The sequence below is a fragment of the Oryctolagus cuniculus genome, chromosome 1 (assembly GCF_051225735.1).
Source record: "Oryctolagus cuniculus isolate XC-2025 breed Fujian yellow rabbit chromosome 1, ASM5122573v1, whole genome shotgun sequence".
NCBI classification, from domain to species: Eukaryota; Metazoa; Chordata; class Mammalia; order Lagomorpha; family Leporidae; genus Oryctolagus; species Oryctolagus cuniculus.
Window position 1 is genome coordinate 228,145,481 of NC_142867.1, and position 22,661 is coordinate 228,168,141.

Genomic DNA, 22,661 nt, shown 5'->3' on the forward strand with positions numbered 1-22,661 from the left:
AATCTTCTAAGTCAATTCCAAACATCTTGCAGTTTAGTTGTCAATATTCCCTTTTTATTATTCTGTAGCCTATAACTCAATTCTAAGCCTATCTCATTAGCAAGGTGACAACATTGCACAGCAGTTGACTTCCAGACATCTGTGAGACATAAATTCCAAGACCCAATGATTGCAGTGAATAAAGCCATGACAGGGACTGTTAATCCAACCTTTCACTGTACTTTTATTCTCCGTTCTTCCTAAGATGATGTGGCCGGGGTAAAAGGAAAAGACATTTAAACATACTTAAGAAAAAGAAACAGTTTATTACCCTGATTTGTATACTGGTATGGCTATGTCATACAATAAACAAATACACCACATTATAATAGAACATGCAAGTACCTGAAAGAGTGCCACCAGTCCTAGGATAGGCCACTTCAACATATACTTCAAACGTGGTCTCTGGATTTTGCCTACAAGAGAAACAGCTTAGGATTACTGACAAGAACTGAGGCAGCATGATACAGAACATGTGGGCTGTGGTACAGGCCATTGAAATTATTAACTTGAAATATTGAAAATTATTAACTTCATTGAAATTATTAACTCCACAACTTAATGGCCACAGAATTGTGGACAAGCTACTCAACGTCTCAAACACATCCTCCTAGTTTACAAAACAAAAGCACCTAACTAAAAGAAATATTGTAAAACTTCAAAACAAAAATACACAAAAAATGTCTAGGTACAATGCCTAGGCCAGCCATTACTACGTCCCTACAAATGTCATATTCTCCATTTCCACAGTCGGACCTCCAAAGCCAAGGGTAGAATTTTGAGGACATTAAGACCAAAGCAACACCAGCACAAAGAGCCTTTTCCCCCACATTCCAGGATAAAAACACTTACACGACAAAATTAACTCGCTTATTTACAAGTGTTAAAGACAAAAAGAAGAAGAGAAGCAGAATGCTGTCAATAGACTGTTGTGAGCCTGCAACACTGTTCTTACAAGGGGGCTTCATCTGCACAAAAATGGCAAGTATATGAATGCTTACTGCTGTTTTCCTTTAGCTTTTTATGTCATAAACATTTATAAGCTTTAAAAAGATCACAGCACTAACAGAATGCTAATGCTTATTAATTTGGGGTGAAAAATATTTTAATTATATTATCTCTGTATTTTCTCTTTAATTTCAAAACTATAACATAAACATTATTTCCAGCTGAAATGAAAATCATTAAACTAGGGCAGGTATTGTGGCGCAGTGGGTCAAGCTGCCACTTGGGACATCTGTATCTCATATAGAAGTGCCTATTTGAGTCCCTGCTGATGTGCCTGGAAAGCAGATGATGGCCCAAGTACTTGAGTCCCTGCCACCCAAGTGGGAGACCCCTGGGTCCTGGCTTCAGCCTGGCCCAGACTTGGCTGTTGTAGCCATCTGGGGAGTGAATCAACAAATGGAAGATCACTCTCTGCCTCTCTGTGAGGCAGTGAGCGAGTGAGCTCGAGCAAGCTTCCACCCACTGGTTCACTCCCCAAATGGCTGCAACAGTCAGGGTTGAGCCAGGCTGAAGCCAGGAACCAGGAGCCAGGAGCCAGGAGCTTCATCCAGGTCTCCTATGTAGGTGCAGGAGCCCAAATACTTGGGCATCTTCCACTGCTTTCCCAGGTGCATCAGCACGGAGCTAGGTTGGAAGTGGAAGAGCCAGGACTCAAACAGGTGCCCATATGGGATGTGGCAGCTTTACCAGCTATGCCACTGTAACAGCCCCCAAAATAAATCTTTAAAAAATCATTTAGCAAAAGAAAATGCAACACTTTAAACTTCTTAAAACTGAATTTCTTTGTAAACTTGACAACAAAGCTCAAGTAAAAAATGTTCTAAGCTGCCTAATCAAATCGAAGGGCTAATTTAAGTCCAGGAAATACTTTTTTTTTTTTGCTCAGTTGAGCCTACTTTTCAAAAAATTCTCTTTCTTCTTCTCTCATATCACAATCCTGTGAAGTAGGTACATCAGCCATTACTCTCCCTATGCAGGCGACAAAACCAAGGCAGCATCTAAGTTACTGTGTGTGATCCACAGCAAGTTAAAGATGTAGCCAGGACTCAGCTCATACCTCCTGACCTCCCAAATCCTGTTTCATTGATTTTAAGATGAATCTCACCTCCCCGCAACACAGTCACCTCTCCTACAACCTGAAGTAATTTTATAATCCAAAAGACAGCAATTTTTTTTTCTTGGTGCCACATGAAGTAATGGTACATCTCATAAAACAATAGCATCTTAAATTCAATAAAATGTGTTTAATACTCCCTCCTATTTCCTTAGGAGCAGAAAAACAACGTGTGTGTTGTGAGTAAAGGATCCACTTATTTCTCCTGTTACAGAAGAGAAGCGTGGGCTTTTGCTTTAAACAAGTGCCTACAGGGAAAAGAGTCGGTCGCTCTAAAATTCCAGGCATTTAAATATACCTTGTCAAACATAGTAATTTAAAAAAAAAAAAAATCAGACATAAATCACAGTATCTAACTTAAAAAACAAACAAGGAAAAAAGAGTTTCAAGAGAGCCTTGAAAAAATGCCGCCACTGCCCCCCCCACCCCACCCAAGTGGGTGCAAAATGACCTACGAAGATTTTGGCACCAAACATTCAAAGAAAATACCACATGGAAACACTCCACTCATGAAAAAGACCTCCAGATAGAGCACTTGACAAACGAAAGGGATGTTCCGAGGTCGTCTCTCGTGAATAACAGGCAGTATATTCAGAGGAGCATCAGGAAGATTCCCTCCGAAACCTAAAAATCTCTCAAGTATATTTTGCAACTGGCTGAATCTCAGCCACTGGATTAAGTCAACAGCTCTGAAAAATGCTCCACCAGACCCCCGGGCTCCACAGAGGCTCTTCAGAGCTTCCACGCATTTTCTATCCAAATTTCCACTTGAAAAGCATTTGGTCTGGTGGTTAAGACACCAGTTAGGATGCCCACATATCTTTTTTTTTTTTTTCTAGAATTATTTTAGTTCTTTGAAAGAGTTACAGAGAGAGGTAGAGCCAGAGAGAGAGGTCTTCCATTCTTCTGGTTCACTCTCCCAGTGACCGCAACGGTCAGAGCTGAGCTGATCCCGAAACTTCCTCCAAGTCTCCCACATGGGTGCAGGGGCCCAAGGACTTGGGCCATCCTCCACTGCTTTCCCAGGCCATAGCAGAGAGCCGATCAGAAGAGGAGCAGCCGGGACTCGAACCGGTATGCCAGTGCTGCAGGCTGGGGCTTTAACCCACTGCGCCACAGCACCAGCCCCAGGATGGCCACATTTCATACCAGAATGACTGCTGGCATTTGGGGAGTGAACCAGCAGATAGGAACTCTGTCTCTATTAAAAAAAAAAAAAAACTGAAATAATAAACATGACCATCAGAAGTGTCACATACCACATTTTAGAACACTAGAGGATCAACACGTTACCTTGGGCAAAAGGTATTTTGTGCAGACCTGTGATCACACTCAATGAAGAATGTCCTAACACTGCCAGCACTCATTGTCTCAGCTTCTCCCTCTTCTCTGACACACTGCATTCAGGCTACTGAACCCACCACATCACTGAAACAACTTAAAGTCACCAAAGACCTCCACATTGCTAAAATGGGCCAAAACCCTCAACCCTCAGTGTGCGTCTCAGCCTCTCAGCAGCATGTGACACGGCTGATGCTCCTCTCCTCCTCCCTGAAACGCTCTCCTCCCTTCCAGGACATCCCATTCTAGTGGTCTCTTTCCTTCTTTCTTTCCCTCCCCACCCCCTTCCTAGCTGTTCCTTTGCTAATTCCCTAATCTACTCTCAAACTTAGTCTAGGACTCTCTGTGTCTACACAAATTACTTAGATGATCTCATTCAGTCTCGTGGATTTAACCATGCACACTCTAACAAGCCCCAAAGTCATGTCTCCAACCCAGCTTCCTCCCTGAATTCTTCCTTACCCCACTGCTCTTCAACATCCCCCCCCCCACACACACACAAGAAGTGCTTCTAATTCAACACTCCACACTTTTCTTCCTGAAATCTGCATCTCCTGAACTCTACCCATTACTCAGATCAACAAAACTCTGTATTACCCTGGATTTCCCTCTTGGCTTCAGATGCCACAACTACCAACATGACATGATCACCCCATCAGTGAACTCTGCTGATTCTACCACCAAAACTTATCTAGAATCTTGGTTGGCACCCCCAACATTAATGTCCTAGATAGACCACCTGTCAGAGCATCCGCTCACCTGACTGGCCTTTCCCTGCTTCCTCCTTCTCCCCCACAGTCAGATCTCAGCACAGTGGCCGGCGATCCTTTTACACTAAAGATTTTTTCAGGGCTGGCGCTGTGGTGTAGCGGGTAAAGCTGCCGCCTGCAGTGCCAGCATTCCATATGGACACCGGTTCAAGTCCTGGCTGCTCCACTTCCGATCCAGCTCTCTGCTATGGCCTGGGAAAACAGTAGAAGATGGCCTAAGTCCTTGGACTCCTATACCCCCATGGGAGACCTGGAAGAAGCTCCTGGCTCCTGACTTCGGGTCAGCACAGCTTCAGCTGTTGCAGCCAATTGGGGAGTGAACCAGCAGATGGAAGACCTGTCTCTCTTTCTCTCCCTCTCCTTCTCTCTCTGTGTAACTCTGACTTTCAAATAAATAAATCAATCTTAAAAAAAAAAGTTTTTCAGTCCTCTGCTCCCAATCTCCCAAAAATATCCCATATCACTCAATGTCAAAAGTTCAACTTCTAGGTCTAGAGATACATGGTGGTAAAGGCTACTTAAGAATATGAGGGGCCGGCCTCCGCCTGCAGCACCAGCATCCCTTACGGGCACTGGTTTGTGTCCCAGCTGCTCTTCTTCCGATCCAGCTCTCTGCTATGGCCTGGGAAAGCAGCAGAAGATGGCCCAAGTGCTTGGGCACCTGCTCACGTGGGAGACCCGGAAGAAGCTCCTGACTCCTGATCAGCCCAGCTCCAGCCATTGCGGCTATTTGGGGAGTGAACCAGTGGATGGAAGACGTTTCTCTCTGTCTCTCCCTCTGTCTGTAACTCTACCTCTCAAATAAATAAAAATCTTTAAAAAAAATATGAATGTGCTTAACAACACTGAACTGTATACTTAAAAGAAGCTACAAAGATGCCGGCGCCGCGGCTCACTAGGCTAATCCTCCACCTTGCGGCGCCGGCACACCGGGTTCTAGTCCTGGTCGGGGCGCCGGATTCTGTCCCGGTTGCCCCTCTTCCAGGCCAGCTCTCTGCTATGGCCAGGGAGTGCAGTGGAGGATGGCCCAAGTCCTTGGGCCCTGCACCCGCATGGGAGACCAGGAGAAGCACCTGGCTCCTGCCATCGGATCAGCGTGATGCGCCGGCTGCAGCGCGCCGGCTGCAGCACGCCGGCCACGGTGGCCATTGGAGGGTGAACCAACGGCAAAAGGAAGACCTTTCTCTCTGTCTCTCTCTCTCACTGTCCACTCTGCCTGTCAAAAAAAAAAAAAAAAAAAAAAAAGAGGCTACAAAGAAAAACTTTATTATGTGTACTTTACCATCGTGCAAAAACTGGGGGCGGGGGGGGTGATTCTGAGCAGGTGCTTAGCATAGTGGTTAAGCACCGTACCTTGGGTTGCCCGGTTCAAATCCCAGCTCTGGCTCTTTACTGCAACATTCCTGCAATGCAGATTCTAGGAGGCAGCAATGATGGTTCAGGTAAGTGGGTTCTTGCCACCCCTGTGAAAGACCTGAATTGCACTCCTGGCTCTGGTCCCAGCCTAACGCTAGTCATAGTGGACACTTGGAGAACAAAACAGCAGGTAATAACTCTCTCTCTCTCTCTCTGTCTCAAGTAAAAAAATAAATAAATAAATAAATAATAGCGGAAACAAAAAGTTCTTACAAGAGCTCCAAAAGTCTTAAATGATCTGGCCCTTGCCTACCTGTCCAACTTCACTTCAGACCTCCCTCCTCTGCCCACTAAACTCCAATTACAGTGGCCTTCTTTTGGCGCCAAACACACCAAACTCAAGAGTGAGCATTTGGCGTAGCAGCTAAGACGGAGCTTGGGGTAGCTGCATCCTATATCAGAATGCCTAGGTTTGAGTCCCAGATCCACTCCAAATTCTGGTTTATGCATTATTGCACACTCTGGGAGCCAAAAGGTGATGGCTCAAGTAGTTGGGTTGCTGCTACCCACAGAGGAGACCTGGAAGGCACCCCAGCTCCTGGCTTAAGCCTGGCTCAGTCCTGGCTGTGGGAATGAACCAGCAGATGGGAGCTCATTTTGTATGTCTGTGTGTGTGTGTCAGATAAATAAATTTTAAGAAAATTTAAGAAAAAAGAAAAAAAGTGCAGGGAAATGCATATTAAAATGGAAACAGACTTATATCCCAACCCCAAGAATCAGCATTTCTAACAAGTACTCAGGTAATATTGATGCTGTTGGACTGATAATCACACTTTCAGAACCACTATTGCAGTGAAATGGAATTCTTCCAAATAATTTAATGCCTATAACATAAACATAGGGTATATGTTGATAATCTGTCATTTCAAATTTCACTGATTTTGCAATAAAAGAAACATTTCAAAGAAAAAAAGGCATTTAGTAACAATAAAAATTACTTCTCTTCTATCTTACCCATAGCTACTGCCTCACTCTAATGAGTAATAAATAATAAAGCCATTTAAGATTACTCAGTTCCAATAGCTGGCAGAATTCTATCACATGGAGCCAAAGATTTTAACAGTCTCCCAGAAAAAAAGAAAAGCAAAAACCTGACAAAAACACCAAGAACAAATTGGTCTATAATTATAAATTATAGTCATGCTTATCCATGATCGTTTACATGTTGCCTTATGGAAGAAATGGTGACTAATGTTGTGACAGGTTATATAACATACCAACAAGTATACAGAAGTTATTTTAGGGGCTGGTGAAGTCAATGCAGATGGAAACATTTCTATTTCTCTGCAGATCAGAAAATAAAAAATGTCTCCTCTAAATGCAAATGGCCAGGCAACTCTTACTTAATACTCTCATTAGCCTGTCAACAAGTAAGGCTATAACAATTTGCAAAGGCTCGTTGGGACCACCTAGAGACTGCTTATTCTTCCACTGTTCTTCAAGATGCTCAATATTTTTAACTACTTGGCTAAAGGAACTGAAAATCCTATTTCTGTCCTATTAACACTCACTGCTAATTTGGTACATGTAATGATGCTGAGAATACCATATTTGGAGCCAATTTTCCAATACAGACCCAAGTTTTCCCAGAACCTTCATGTTATAATCTTAACATATTACCATGGAAATGTCCTGGTTCTGCCATAGGACTCCATTAATAATTGCATTATACTCCTGTGCACTCCACATTCTGGAACCCTGCCCACCTGCCATGCACATCATTTTGCCACCCACTCCCACCTCCTGCAGTCTTGCACCCTCAGAGCCAGCCATACAGAACCACTTGTAGCTCACTAAACAAACCAGGCTCCAATTCTCTGGCAGTATCATTACTATGCTGCCACCACCACACAGTTTCCTATGTGCCGAGCACAATCCTAAGCACTCCACATCCATCATCTCAGTCAGCGTTCAACACTGTAAGTCGTAGTACCCTCAGTTTCAACGTGAGGACAGTAGGGGCAGATGCTGCGGTGCAGGTTAAGCCACCACGTGGGATGCATGCCTCCCATATCAGAGTGCCTAGAATTAATCCTGCCTCTGCTTCCCATCCAATATCCTGCTAATGCACACCCTGGGAGGCAGCAAGTAATAGCTCCAATACTTGGTTCCCTGCCACCCATGTGGGAGCCTGGCTTCAGCCTGGCCATTGCAGGCATTTGGAGAATGAACCAGTAGACAGAAGGTAACTCTATCTCTTTGTCTTTCAAATAAATAAGAGGACACCAAAGTATATGGAGGACAAACTGGCCGAAGTGAGGAGGCAGCAAAGTGTACAGGGCATGAACCACTTCATTATTCCATATTCTTTGGCAAGGAGCACTCCTCCACTTTTTCCCTTTTCACCCTCATTCATGGAGCCCTACTCAGGTATTTCCTGTGTTCTGGAAAGCCTTCTCCTCCACCACCACACCCAGCCCAGCCCTGCCCACCCCAGGCACCCTCCTCTACTGCTACCTGGGCATACTGCATGTCCCCCTCTCACTACAGTCAACCCTGGGGCAATTACATTTACCTGCATAGCTTTGAAAAATCCTGATGTCCAGGCTGACTCCAAGCAAATCAAAACCTCCAGCCTTCGGGTTTAATTCCTTGTTTATTTCAAAGTGCAGCTGAGGCTGAGAACCGCAGGTGCACCTCTGATTAAATGCCTGTCTTCCCAACTAGACTGGCAGCATCTTGAGGGCACTGTCTTCTCAGAACCCTCATTCCACTGCCTTGCCCAGTAAACGTTTGGTAAGTTTTCCACCAAAACCTGACATGCAGTTCCCAGCTCCCACTAACGGCTTCTCTTTTTCTGACAAGAAGTAATTTACAGAATGCACACTGCTCACACCTGACTCTTTAAAGATGTTTTCCTTTGGCGTTAAAGGTATCAATAAGTCACGCCTGCTGACAAGAGCCTCAGCTCTTAAATACGTGAAAATGACAGCCACAGACAGCTGCAATGTGCTGGAAACAAGGGAGGTCTGCTCAGTTCTTATTTCTGGACGAATGAAGCCTTGGAGTAAACCAAGGGAGAATTTCTACTCCATTCTCAGTGACTCGCTGGAAGAGCTGCACTCAGTGCTCAGGGCCACGTTCTCAAAATGATTAAGAACACTCAGCTTGAAGTCAAGAAACACACAAAGGCTCTGACAACATGCAGGCAGCAGGAAAGCTTAATGGTTTGGTTTTTATCCCTCTCCTGCCAAAGCATCATGCTATTGATCACTCTGCTGGATCATCAGCTTTCAATTAGGACCCACTTTTCTTCAATTACAACATATTACGAGATTAGGAGGGAAATGTAACACTAACGCCTCACAAAGTGAATCTGGGCTGCATATGGTAGCTGCGCCTGGATGCTACGTCCTCATCCTTTTAAGTGCAATTTAGAGCCAGAGACCCAAAAGAAACACTGTGCTAGGGCCCCTCGGTTCATAGCCTTCACGACTTCAAGCCAACTGCAGCACAGGGTTTCTTTAGTTACAAACTCAGATACTGAGGGGGCTACAGCAAAATGCTTCAAACTCCATACCAACTGAACTGTCTTGAACTTGACAACAGGGTCAAAAGTAACTGTATGTGCTTCAGCACATATTAGCAAACAGCACCTAATAAACACTGATTTCTTTAAGCTAGAGGAACAAGCCAAAGGGTGGTGTTAATATTTCCAACAAGCCTCCATTTGTTTCAGGGGACTCTAAAATTAAAGCTCTTTTTTCCAGGCTGGAAATGCTGTATCAAAGGGTGCTTTCTGCCCCATAACAAGTTAACACCTTCATAGGAGAATGCCAGCATTGTTGAGACTTGTTAAAAGTGATTAACTTAGTTGTGTAATTATACAAACAAGTCGTTTCAAGACTTTACACTTAACTTTTCATTTCTAATAATGTTCTCAGGATCGGATTAATAAACACGCACAGATATTGCTATGAAAAGGGTTGCAAAGTTTTATTTCCATACACCCCTGTGGAAAGGGTCCTAAGCCACAATGTGCAAGCAAGGCGGCTGGAAGAGGTTTAGCTGCACACAGAGCCTGAACACCCCACTGCCATGTGCAGTTTGAATTAATTCTCTCCTAAGTTGGCTGCAGTGTGCTATCCAGGCTCTTCAACCATAACAACAGCATTTACAAAGATAGTTCTATTTCATTATTGATAAACTTTTTTTTCCTTTAACAATGTAAACACTTCCACTTGCCTAACTTGTCCTCTTCCCTTCCTGAACAATTCACCTTGGTGCTATTAGGCGGGCAGAGTGAGGCGGATGCCCATGCTGGTGATGGCCCAGTGTGGGAAGCTGCAGCCAGAGCAAGAGAGGAGGGTGTTCCTACCACATGAACAGGGCAACAGCACATCCATATTGACGGGTTACCGGGCATCATGGGAACAGCCTGGTGTAGGGAGTCAGAGCCCACGCCAGGAGAGAAGGGTATTCACGCACAAAGCAGCCAGGCCTGCAGTGCTAAAGGCAGAGTGAGGGCTGCCCAACGCAGGGTGTCAAGCAGAAGAGGAGACTGTCCACGTGGGCTCAGAGAGGTATGGGGAACCACCAGCATAGGCACTGTGATCCCGAGAAAGCAAGGTGCCAGAGGAGGAGAAAGACCACATGGGGAGGGAGGAGGGGCAGCGTGCCTCATGTGGGTCCAAGGCAGGTAAGGAGTACATGAGGAAGCCTGGTCTCTCACAGCCAGAGTTAACCAAAAACCACCACAACTTCTACAGAGTTGAATTAAAGATATTAGTATGAACTGAAAGTTTTTAAAACACATAGACCAGTAAGAGAAATAAAATACAAATGTAATGTGACTTTTAAGAGGTGCATACGTCCTAGCTCTTTCTCCCAAGAGGGCTGGGAGCAACAACACCCCAAAAGCACATCTAGTCCCCAGACACCCTGACTTCCAAATACAGTTCTCCTGGAAGCAACAGCTCACTCCAGGGCTAGTGCAGAGAAAGTACAAGACAAGCTTGGAACATCTTGAGCTGCCAGAAAGCAAAGATGCACCCACAGAATGATGGGGACTGGTCACAGGGACATCACAGCCAGCTTGAAAGGGCTTCCACTGGCCAAATTGGAGGCAATGTGAGCATCAGAATGAATAATAATATTAACAGAGCCTAACCCTTCCAAGTTTAACAGCAAATTACTTACTTACAAATACAGAGAGACTTTTCAGCGTGGAAGTTTGGCAAAGACTACCTTCATCAAAGCATCAGTGATCATCAGCAGTCATGGGACAAACTGCTAGAAGCAATGAGAAGAGCACAGCGCCCCTTCTGGGATATTCCTGTCAGACATACTTAACCCAAGGAAACATCAAACTCAAACAGAGGGACCGTCCAGAAAATACTCAGCCAGTAATCTTCAGAAGTGTCAATGCATGAAAACCAAGGGGAAACTGAAGATCTCTTCCAGACTGAAGGAAACCAGAGGAGACATGACAACTAAATGCAGTGTGTGACTCTCAACTGGTTCCTTTCACTATAAAAGAAGCCACTGGGACATCTTCTCATATTTTAATGGACTCTCAGGAATGGGCATAGTAACCAGGGTTAATTTCCTTACTTTGATGGCTGAGTTGTGGTTGTATGAGAGAACTTCAGAAAGCTTGCAGGAAAAAAAAATGGAATTAAAAGATGTTTATCGTGGGCTGGTGCTGTGGTGCAGGTTAATCCTCTGCCTGCGGCACCAGCATCCCATATGGGCACTGGTTCGAGCCCGGCTGCTCCACTTCCAGTCCAGCTCTCTACTATGGCCTGGGAAAGCAGAAGATGGCCCAAGTCCTTGGGCCCCTGCACCCACATGGGAGACCAGGAAGAAGCTCCTGGCTCCTGGCTTTGGATCGGTACAGCTCCAGCCATTGTGGCCATTTGGAGAGTGAACCAATGGTAGGAAGACCTTTCTCTGTTTCTCCCTCTCACCGTCTTTAACTCTAACTCTCAAATAAAATAAATAAAATCTTATATATATAAAAAAAAGTTTATCTTGGTGCCAAAAAAAAGAAAAAAAAATCTTTGAAATCTATGTACAATTTTTTCATAAAATGCATTTTCCATGAACTTTTGGAGGATCCCACTTATACCAGAATGCTTGTTTGCAGGAAAAACACACTTAAGTATTCACAGGTGATATGGCATCAGATCAACAGTCACTCTGAAGTGGTGTTTTTGTTTTCTAAATAAAAATAAAATACTAAAATAAGTACCAGGGAGGTTGTTGTGGTGCAACAGGTTAACCTGTTGCTTGGGAACAGTCTCTTCCCTTTCCAGAGCAGAGGTTCAAGTCCCGGCCCCTCCACTTCTGATCTTGCTCCCTGCTAATGCACACCCAGGGAGGCAGCAGATAATGACTCAAGTACTTGGGTCTCTGCCACCCACCCAGAAAGGAGATCCAGACTGAATTCCTGGCTCCTGGCTTTGGCCTGATGCAGCTCTGGCTGTTGTGCGCATGTGGGGAATAAACTAGTAGATGGAAGACCTTTCTCTTTTTTACCTTTCAAGCAAAAAAATTTTTTAAAAATAAGTTCTTTAAACTGTGTTGCTAACCTATTTTGTAAGTTTCTGATTGCTTTAAAACAAATAAATAATCAATCATTAATACTAATTTCCCTGACTTGCCTTTTATCAGGACTCACTCACAGGAGTGCCATGTGATTCTATAGAAAGAATGCAGATTAAATGTGTGAAGGCATGAGTTCAAATCCCAGGTGGCTTCCTTCCTTGCCACATGATCAGAGGAAGTCATTTAACCTTCACACATCAGCATCTACCCCTATCAAGGGGTAACACCTGCCCTGCTCATCCCTAAAGCTGTTTCAGGGATCAAATGAGAGAAAAATGAGGCACTAAAGGGGGTCATTACTAGTAAGTTTATAAAAAATAAAATGTTTCACCTTGTCAATGGCAGATTTTGTAAGTAAAACATGCATTGCTGTGCATTTCAAGTACTCAAAACTATTAAACTTTCAAATACTGTCACTAAAAGCAATCCAGAAAATGAGGACCCTTCTGCATAGAAACAGTCTGGGGAATAAAGAAAGATTTTTAATAACAAGAGTTTAGATCATCCAGTCGGAAACATTTTACCAGAACCTCAAAAGAAAAAGTCTCTTCTGTACCAAAGAGCAAACAAACGTAATGTATGAAAATCAAAAGAAGGCTCCGGCCTTAGGGCTGGCATCATGGAATAGCAGGTTAAGCCTCCTGTGCAACGCCGGCATCCCATGTGGGCGCAGTTTGAGCTGTAACTGCTCCACTTTCGGATACAGCCCCCTGATAATGCATCTAGGGAAGCAGTGGAAGATAGCCCAAGTGCTTGGGCCCCTGCACCCATGTGGGAGACCTGGAAGAAGCACCTGGCTTCAGCCTGACCCAGCCCTAGCCATTGCAGCAATTTGGGAAGTGAATCAGCAGATGGGAGCACACTCTCTCGCTCGCTCGCTCTCTCCCTCCCCCCCCCACACTCTTTCTCCTCTCTCTGTAACTCTGCCTTTCAAATTAATAAAACACAAATATTAAAAAAAATAGAAAAATTAAAGTCTCTGGCCATACAATTATACCTGTCACTCTGCAATGTGACCACCTGTGTAATTAACCCTTCATGGTTAACCTGGAACTTTTTTTAAGATTTATTTATTTACCTGAAAGAGTTACACAGAGAGAGAAGGAAATGCAGAGAGAGGGAGAGGGAGAGAGAGAGAGGTCTTCCATTTGTTGGTTCAGTCCCCAACTGACTGCAATGGCCGGAACTGGGCCAATCCGAAGCCAGGAGCCAGGTTCTTCTTCAGGGTCTCCCACGCGGGTGCAGGGGCCCAAGCACTTGGGCCATCTTCCACTGCTTTCCCAGACCATAGCAGAGACCTGGATCAGAAATGGAGCAGCCGGGTCTCGAACTGGCACCCATATGGGTTGCCAGCACCGGAGGCAGCAGCCTTACCCGCTATGCCACAGCGCCAGCCCCTCTCATATACATTTCTGAAGTTCATGGTCAAAACCCTGTCCAGCAGTAGGTAGTGGAAGTAGAAGAACTCCAACTGAAGCCTGGTTTTCAGGTTCAAAAAGATATGCCTTTTCTACCACACCACACCTCCAAGCCAAAAACTACTCAAAGACGTTTAAAGCAACAAGGCCCGAGTCGGGAGGATTGAGGATTCATTCTGCGGGAGAATGCAGGAGTAGGGCAGACTCCTCTGGGGAGCTCATGAAGAGCTTCACCACCTTCCCCAGAAACGTGCACTTAAAATGAAAAAAAATTATTTACACTTTTCAGGGGATTCACGAGGCTATTTATGGAAATATGCAACAGGAACCCCATTTCACTGATGACTTTGCTTTTATGGTCTTTCTTACCTAATCCTCAAACCAAGCCAAAGTGAGGAAAGTTCTTACTGCTACTCCCCCCACCACACCCCACTTAATTAAGTTTCTAAACCTCATTGACTCATACTAAACACTTAACTATATGCTGACACTGTTCTGAGCGTTTTGCAAACATCACCTCATTTAGTCTTCCCAGCAACTCTACGAAAGACTTGCTGGGAATTTCCATTTTCCAGATGAGGTTACTAAAATACAAATGACATTCCCTGATCTGCAAATCGGAAATGCTCAGAAACATTAAGTTTTTTGAGTACACTTGACAAATACAAAAAAAAAAAATCCTGGATTTTGGAGCAATTCAGAGGAGGGATGCTCAACCAGCAAAGTCTATGTAAACATTCCAAAATCCAAAAAACTCCAAAATCTTAAACAACCTGTACAAGGAAGTTAAGAAGCTGGCCCAAGGTCACACCGCTTGTAAGAGACAGAACCGAGCCTGGAACCCAGGCAGTGTGACTCCAGAGTCCATACTTTTTAAAATCCACTTTACACCCACAATATACAATTTTAATCCACACAGCTGTGTGTGTACTGATAGCCACACACGACAACTCCTCACTGTAAGCACGTGGCTCCGTGAGTTTTGACAATTGCAGGCACCCATGTACTCCCACACTATTAATTTCTTCTTCTTCTTCTTTTTTTTTTTTTTTTTTTTTTTTTTTTGGACAGGCAGAGTGGACAGTGAGAGAGAGAGAGAGACAGAGAGAAAGGTCTTCCTTTTGCCGTTGGTTCACCCTCCAATGGCCGCCGCGGCCGGTGCGCTGCGGCCGGCGCACCACGCTGATCCGATGGCAGGAGCCAGGTGCTTATCCTGGTCTCCCATGGGGTGCAGGGTCCAAGTACTTGGGCCATCCTCCACTGCACTCCCTGGCCACAGCAGAGAGCTGGCCTGGAAGAGGGGCAGAATCCGGCACCCCGACCGGGACTAAAACCCAGTGTGCTGGCGCCGCAAGGCGGAGGATTAGCCTAGTGAGCCGCGGCGCTGGCCAATTTTTTCTTAATGAAACTATCTGCCCAATTCTTTTCCTCCTCCATAGCCTATTCAAAAACCACAGCATCTGGCTACTGTGTTAGACCTAAGGGCAACTGAAAAGATCTTCGAAACCATGGGCTCCAGGTCCTGAGCAGCTCCTTGGGCCACCCAAATTGCTGACCACCAAGTTCAGAAAGACCCAGGAATTACAAGGTGGATCTGTCTCCCCTATGCCCCCTAGAAGCATCTGTGCTCCTCTCTCCCTCATGGTCTTGAGTTACCTTTGCTGAGAGAATGTGCCTTTTCTCTGGCACTGCTGGATTCAGACACCTGTGATTTCTCAACACAGATCACAAGCCTGCCACGGAGCCACCACCTCATTGCTTAAGAATCTCAAATCACCTGAGACTTTAAAAATCAGATCTCTAGGTTCTCCTCCTGCAGTTTGACTCAGTGAGCAGTAAAGCCTAGGAATCCATTTTCTGAAAAATGATACTGATAATCTGCTGATCTATGAATCTGCTTTCTCAAATGATTCTGATCAGTGGCATCTGAGAACCACAGTGATACACAGTACCCAAATGGGTTAGGATGGCAGACAACCTAGAAATCAGTCTCTGGAAAACCCTCAAAGATAAACTTCAATAAAAAATAAGGGCACTAAATCAAATACTATTTTATATAAGGACACTGCAAAAGGCTTGTGGGAAATGGAATTAAAAGACAGGGTTTGGAGCCAGCACTATGGCATAACGAATAAAGCTGTCACCTACAATGCTGGCATACTATATGGGTACTGATTCACGTCCAGACTGCTTCACTTCCAATCTAGCTCCTTGCACCTGGGAAAGCAGCAAAAGACGCCCCAAGTCCTTCAGCTCCTGTACCTATGTGGGAGATCCAGATGAAGCTCCTGGCTTCAGTCTGGCCCTACCCTGGCCATTGCAGCCATTCAAGGAGTGAACCAGTGGATGCAAGACCTCTCTCTCTCTCTCTCTCTCTCTCTCTCTCTCTCTAGATGCAAGACCTACCTACCTACCTACCTACCTACCTCTCTCTCTCTCATTGCAGCCCTTCAGAGAGTGAACCAGTGGATGCAAGACCTCTCTCTCCCTCCCTCCCTCCCTCTGTAACTCTGACTTTCAAATAAATAAATCTTTAAAAACAAAAAAAAAATAAATAAATAAAAGTGATTTTGGTGCAAAACATCTTGAATTTAAGTATATGCTTGGGGCCGGCACTGTGGCATGGTGGGTAAAGCCACTGCATGCAGTGCCAGCATCCCATACGGGCGCCGGTTGGAGACCCGGCTGTTCCACTTCCAATCCAGCTCTCTGCTATGGCCTGGGAAAGCAGTAGAAGATGGCCCAAGTCCTTGGGCCCCTGCACCCATATGGGAGGACCCGGAGGAAGCTCTTGGCTCCTGGCTTCAGACTGATGCAGCTCTGGTTGTTGCAGCCAATTGGAGAATGAACCAGTGGATGGAAGACCTCTCTCTCTCTGCCTCTGCTTCTTCCCTCTTTGTGTAACTCTGACTTTCAAATAAATCAATCCTTAAAAAAAAAAAAAAAAAAAAAGTATATACTTATCACATTCCCACGGACTTACCCCTAAGGGTAAAGCTAAAAACTTGCCAAAGGACTCCAATCACATTATGCTGGGTAGAACTTAAGCCCTCTTACATGTTAAAGTGATCATATTAAGTGTGTAATTGATCATACTGGTAGGATTAACTGTCAAAGGGATCACATAAATAAGACCAAATGTCTGGTAATAACAATAGAATTAAAAAGGAGGGAATTTTCTTAAGATTTATTTTAGGGGGAAGCCATTGTAATCCATAAGCCATACTTTGGAAATTTATATTCATTAAATAAAAGTTAAAAAAAAGATTTATTTTATTTATTTGAAAGAGAGTTACAGAGATATAGAGACAGAGAAGTCTTCCATCCACTGGTTCACTCAGTGGAGCTGAGCCAATCCAAAGTCAGGAGCCAGGAGCTTCTTCCAGGTCTCCCATGTGGGCGCAGGGCCCCCAGCATTTGGGCCATCTTTTACTGCTTTCCCAGGCCATAGCAGAGAGCTGGATAAGAAGAGGAACAACCAGGACTAGAACCAGCACCCATATGGGATGCCTGAGCTTCAGACCAAGACTTTAACCTGCTGCGCCACAGCACTGGTCCCAAAGGAGACAATGTTCTAACATGGCAAGCAGTCCACACAGCAGTCTCATAGAATGACAAATGCCCTAAACAGCACTCTGACCTCACAATCAGCCTTTAAGGCATTTGGATCTGGCTGAAAAGCCCATGAGAGCATTTCAGGCATGGAAAGCCAAGACACTGTGGCAAAAAAATGTTCTACATGAAAGATCTTTGTGAGTGAGACCCCAAGTGGAAAGAAGAGGCCATCATAGAAGGATGTACTTTTCTCTGAAGGGAGGAGAGAACTTCCACTTTGCTTATGGCCCTGTCTAAATACTGATGGAGTTTGTGGACTCAAAAGGCTTCCATAGCCTTGGCAGCTCATGACAAGAGTCCCAGGTGATCATGGACATCATAAATAAGAGTGTCAATTGTTAAATCAACAACAGGAGTCACTGTGCATTTACTCCCCACGCAGCATCTCTGTCCTTAATGAGTTGTACCATGAGAATTAACAGTAAAACTTGTTTCCAAACAGTAATTTATATTTTGTGTGTCTGTGTGGGTGCAAACTGTGGAAATTTTTACTTAGTATAGAGTTGGTCTTTTGCATATAAAGTTAATTAAAAATGAATCTTAATGAATAGGATGGGAGAGGGTGTAGGAGGTAGACAGGAGTGGGGGAGGAGTGTGGGTGTGGGGAGAAGCACTGCTATATTCCTAGAGCTGTGCCTGTGAAATTTGTACTCATTAAATAAAAGCTTTCTTTAAAAAAAGTATATGCTTATGACGGGTCTTCAAAAAGCTCATGGAAAATTCATACATGAACATGGAAAGTTCATATTATATGTGGACTTCAAAAAATTTTTGCACTAAAATGAACTCTTATTTCAATTCCATTTTTCTATGAACTTTTTAAAGTACCTTCTTACAGGCAATAGCAGGCATCAAAAGTTTACTGAATTCTACTTCCAGCCACGATCAAGTACTAGGGACCATATTTACCCTCAGACCTGAAACAGCCCAAAAAACAAACAAAAAAAAACCTATCCACTACCTCTCTATGCATCAAACAAGTTTTTCCAAGACACTGGCTATTAGTTAACAGTGTATAGTGGTCCCTGTGAGACAGAAAATAAGTTGAGCCCTATATCTGACCAACTTGAGAGAGAGTTTCTAGGAACCAACCCTGTGGTACAGCAGGTTAAGCCACCGTCTGCAGCACCGGCATCCTAAATGGGTGCAGGTTCAAGTCCTGGCTGCTCTACTTCCAATAAAGCTCCCTGCTAATGCACCTGAGAAAGCAATGGAGGATGGCCCAAGTGCTTGGGTCCCTGCACCAGGGACCAGATAAACTCCTGACTCCTTCCTTCAGTCTGGCCGTTGTGACCATCTAAGAGGTAAACCAGTGGATGGAAGATTTCTATTCATCGATCTCTCCCCCTCTAACTCTTTCAAATAAATAAACCTAAAAAAAATTTTTTTAAGTTTCTAGACTGTGGTGCAAGGAATGGGAACCCAAGCAGGGCCCAGAGGACATCTCAAATGGCAAAGACACAGCTGAGATTCCAGGGAGACCAAGGCTCCAGGGAGACCAAGGCAGTCAGAGTTCACAGCACCAAGTATGGAGGGAGTTGCACACAGGGGAGAATTCCAGAAACATGCAAGGGTCCTCTCAAGTATACAGCCAAGTACTGATTAGCACAAAATCACTTGAGACTGAAGAATTACCAGAAAAGATTAGAGGGCAACAGTGCCCGGGACACAGGGGTAGAAATGATGCCTGTTCCCACCAGCCAAGATGGAAAAGCTTTGTGACTCCTGGTGCATTGGTTAAAGTGCACAGTAGATATGACCTTAGCAGTCAGGAATAATGAGCTTCATACCAAGCACTGCTACTGTCCCACTTAACAAATCTTAAGTCTTAAAATCTTAAAAGCAAAAGTTGGAAGGATCAAATCTTTCTAAGCAACTTAGACAAAATATATGAAACAATGATTTTGAAGACATTAGGCAACAAAGCAGAACAATCTCTTGAAAGATGAAAAATGAGGTGAGCCTATGACTGTCTCAGATTGCTACCCTAAGTAAGCCCAAGAATGTTTATAAGAATACAAATAGGGGCTGGCACTGTGGCGTAGTAGGCTAAGCCTCTGCCTGCAATGCTGGCATCCTATGTGGGCACCAGTTTGTGTCCTAGATGCTCCTTTTCCAATTCAGCTCTCCGCTTATAGCCTGGGAAAGCAGTGGAAGATGACCCAAGGTAACTCTCTTTCTCTCAAGTAAATAAATAAAATCTTTAATAACAGAATATGAAAATATCCAGCACACAAGGTAAATTCACAATGTCTGATATTCGATGCAAGATGTAGTCACAATGTCTGGCATTCAATGCAAGTATGCAAAGAATCAAGAAAATACAACCAATAATGGGAAGAAAAAGCAATCAATTGTAGCCAACCCACACTGATAGATATGTTATACCAGAAAGGGGGTGGGTGTCTCGTGCAGCACTAAGGTCACTCCTTGGGATGCCTACATCCCATATCAGAATCTCTGGTCCCAGTCCCAGTTATTCTGATTATGATCTAGTTTCCTACTAATGCAGACCTGCAGGGGTAGCAGATGATGGCTCAAGCACTTGGGTTTCCTGCCACCCATGTAAGAGACCCAGATTGAGTTCTGGGCTCCTGGCTTCAACCTGGCCCAGCCCCAGCTACTGCAGGCATTTGGGGAGTGAACCAGGTGATTCAAGATGCTTGTATCGCTCTGCATTTCAAATAAAATGAAAATAATTTTTAATTAGCAGAAAGGACAAACAGTTATAATAATTGTATTCTATGTGTTCAAAATGTTAGAGAAGTGGAAAATTTTTTAATGATTCAAATTTAATTTCTGGAGATTAAAAACTACAATATATTAAATGAAAGCTGCACTAAATGGGATTAACATCAGATTAAACAGTGCAGGAGTAAAGATTAGTGAACATGAGTAAGATGACACCGAGAGCAGAGAGACTCCAACACAGCATCACTGACCCAGGGGACAACTTCAAGCATCTACTATACTGATAATTGCAATCACCAAACAAGGAAAGTGTGGCAGAAAAAAAAAATAATTGAAGCAAATACCAAAAAAATATATAAATGTGATGAAAACTATGAAGGCCCATATCCAAAAGTTCAACAAACTCCAAGCAGGAGAAACATAAAGAAAAATAAGACACGCCATAAACAAACTGCTCAAAACTAATGATAAAGAAACTAACTTCAAAGTTACCAGAAAAAAAAAAAAACAAAACACGTTACAGTCAGAGGAACAAAGATCAGAATGACAACAAACTCTGTGTCAGAAATAAAACAAGAGAGAAACAGCAGAGCAGTAGCTTTCAACTACTGAGAGAAAAAACTGACAACCTGGAATTCTATTTCCACAGAATATTTCAAAAATGAAGGCAAAATAAAGATTTTTTTCAGACATTACAAATGCTGAAAGAACGCATTTCCAGCAGACCTGTACTACAAGAAAAGCTAAAAGTCCTCAGGCAAAAAAGAAAATGATGCCAGATGGATATAGGGATCTACACTAAAGAATGAAAAGCATCAGATTTAGTAACTTCATGGACTAAATAAGAAGAGCCTAATGATAATCTCAATAGATACAGGGGTTTTACTGGAGAATTCTACTAAACATTTAAAGAAGAACTAACACCAATTGTACACAGTATCTGAAAGAATGCAGAATAAAAGGGAAAGCTCCCAACTCACTTTATAAGACCAGTTTTACCTTGATCCCTAAACCAACAAAGACAGTACAAAGACATAGATCACAAATATTACCCACAAATATAGACAGAAAAATCCTTAACAAAATAGTAACAAATAAATTCAATAATATTCACCCATGACTAAATGGGGTTTATTCTAGGGATGCAGAACTGGCTCAGCATTTGAAAGCCAATCAATATAATCTATCACATGAATAGGCTAAACAAGACAAATCAAAATTCTATCAATTGGTGCATTAAAAAAGATACAATTCAACATCTATTCAAGATTAAAAACTCAGAAAATTAAGAGAGGATCTTATTCAACCTGATAAAAGATATCTACAAAACAAAATAAAAAATAGCATATCTAGTGGTAAAACACAAAATATCCTCCCCGCCAGGATCGGGGGCGAGACAAGGGACTGTACCACTCCTACATTACACCAGAAAGCCTAGCCAGGGCAAAAAGACATGAAAAATAATAAACGGCCTAAGTACAGAAAAGGAGGGGAGGAGGGCGGCCGTCGTACCACAACAGTTAAGTTGCTGCAGGGGATGCTCACGTGGTATATCGGAGTACCTGGTCCCTATCCTGGCTTCTCCACTTCCTGTCTAGCTTCCTGCTAATGTGCACCCTGGGAGATAGCAGGTGATGGCTCAGGTACTTGGGTCCCTGACACCCACTGGGGGACCCAGACTGAGTTCCAGACTCCTGGCTTTGGCCTTGCCCAGCCCTGGTTGTTGTAGGCATTTGTGGAGTGAACCAGTAAATAGAAGATATCTCTCCCCCACCCCTAGTTGCTCTTTCTCTGCCTTTCAAATAAAATGAAAATTTTAAATTTTGTTTTTTGACAGGCAGAGTGGACAGTGAGAGAGAGAGACAGAGAGAAAGGTCTTCCTTTGCCCTTGGTTCACCCTCCAATGGCTGCGGCGGCCGGCGCGCTGCGGCGGGCGCACCACGCTGATCCAATGGCAGGAGCCAGGTGCTTATCATGGTTTCCCATGCGGGTGCAGGGCCCAAGGACTTGGGCCATTCGCCACTGCACTCCCTGGCCACAGCAGAGAGCTGGCCTGGAAGAGGGGCAACTGGGACAGAATCCGGCGCCCTGACCGGGACTAGAACCCAGTGTGCCGGCGCCACAAGGTGGAGGATTAGCCTAGTGAGCCGTGGCGCCGGCCTTAAAAAATTTTTAAACCATGCTTCGAAAAAAGAAAAAAATGGGGGGCCAACGCTGGGTGCTGGTTCAAGTACCAGCAGCACCACTTCTGATCCAGATCTCTGCTATGGCCTGGGAAAGCAGCAGAAGATTGCCCAAGTCCTTGGGCCACTGCAACCCCGTAGGAGACCCAGAAAAAGCTCCTGGCTCCTGGCTTCAGATAGTCACAGCTCTGGCCATTGCGGCCAACTCGGGGAGTGAACCAGCAGATGGAAGACCTCTCTCTCCCTGCCTCTCCTCCTCTGTGTAACTATGACTTTTTTTTAAAAAAAAAGATTTATTTGTTTGAAAGAGTTACACAGAGACAGGAGAAGCGGGGCGGGGTGGATGGAGGATCCTCCATCCACTGGTTCATTCCCCAATTGGCCACAAAGCCAGAGCTGCGCCAATCTGAAGCCAGGAGTGTCTCCTGGTCTCCTGTGCGGGTGCAGGGGCCCAAAGACTTGAGCCATCTTCTACTGCTTTCCCAGGCCATAGCAGAGAGCAGGATTGGAAGTGGAG

General features: G+C 44.2%; 1 protein-coding gene across 7 annotated transcripts in view; it reads right to left on the bottom strand.

Annotated features, from left to right (window-relative positions):
* Positions 1 to 22,661, bottom strand: part of DENND1A (DENN domain containing 1A) — a 555,776-nt gene that overhangs the window by 500,738 nt on the left and 32,377 nt on the right. For all 7 annotated transcript variants that reach the window (XM_089302416.1, XM_070056536.2, XM_070056525.2 and 4 more), the window contains one exon: positions 385 to 455. Coding sequence is in view for 6 of the 7 variants with exons in the window: in XM_070056536.2 (XP_069912637.1) it covers positions 385 to 455 (71 nt within the window). In the remaining variant the exon portion in view is untranslated. Of the gene's footprint in view, positions 1 to 384; positions 456 to 22,661 lie in introns of those variants that run through there.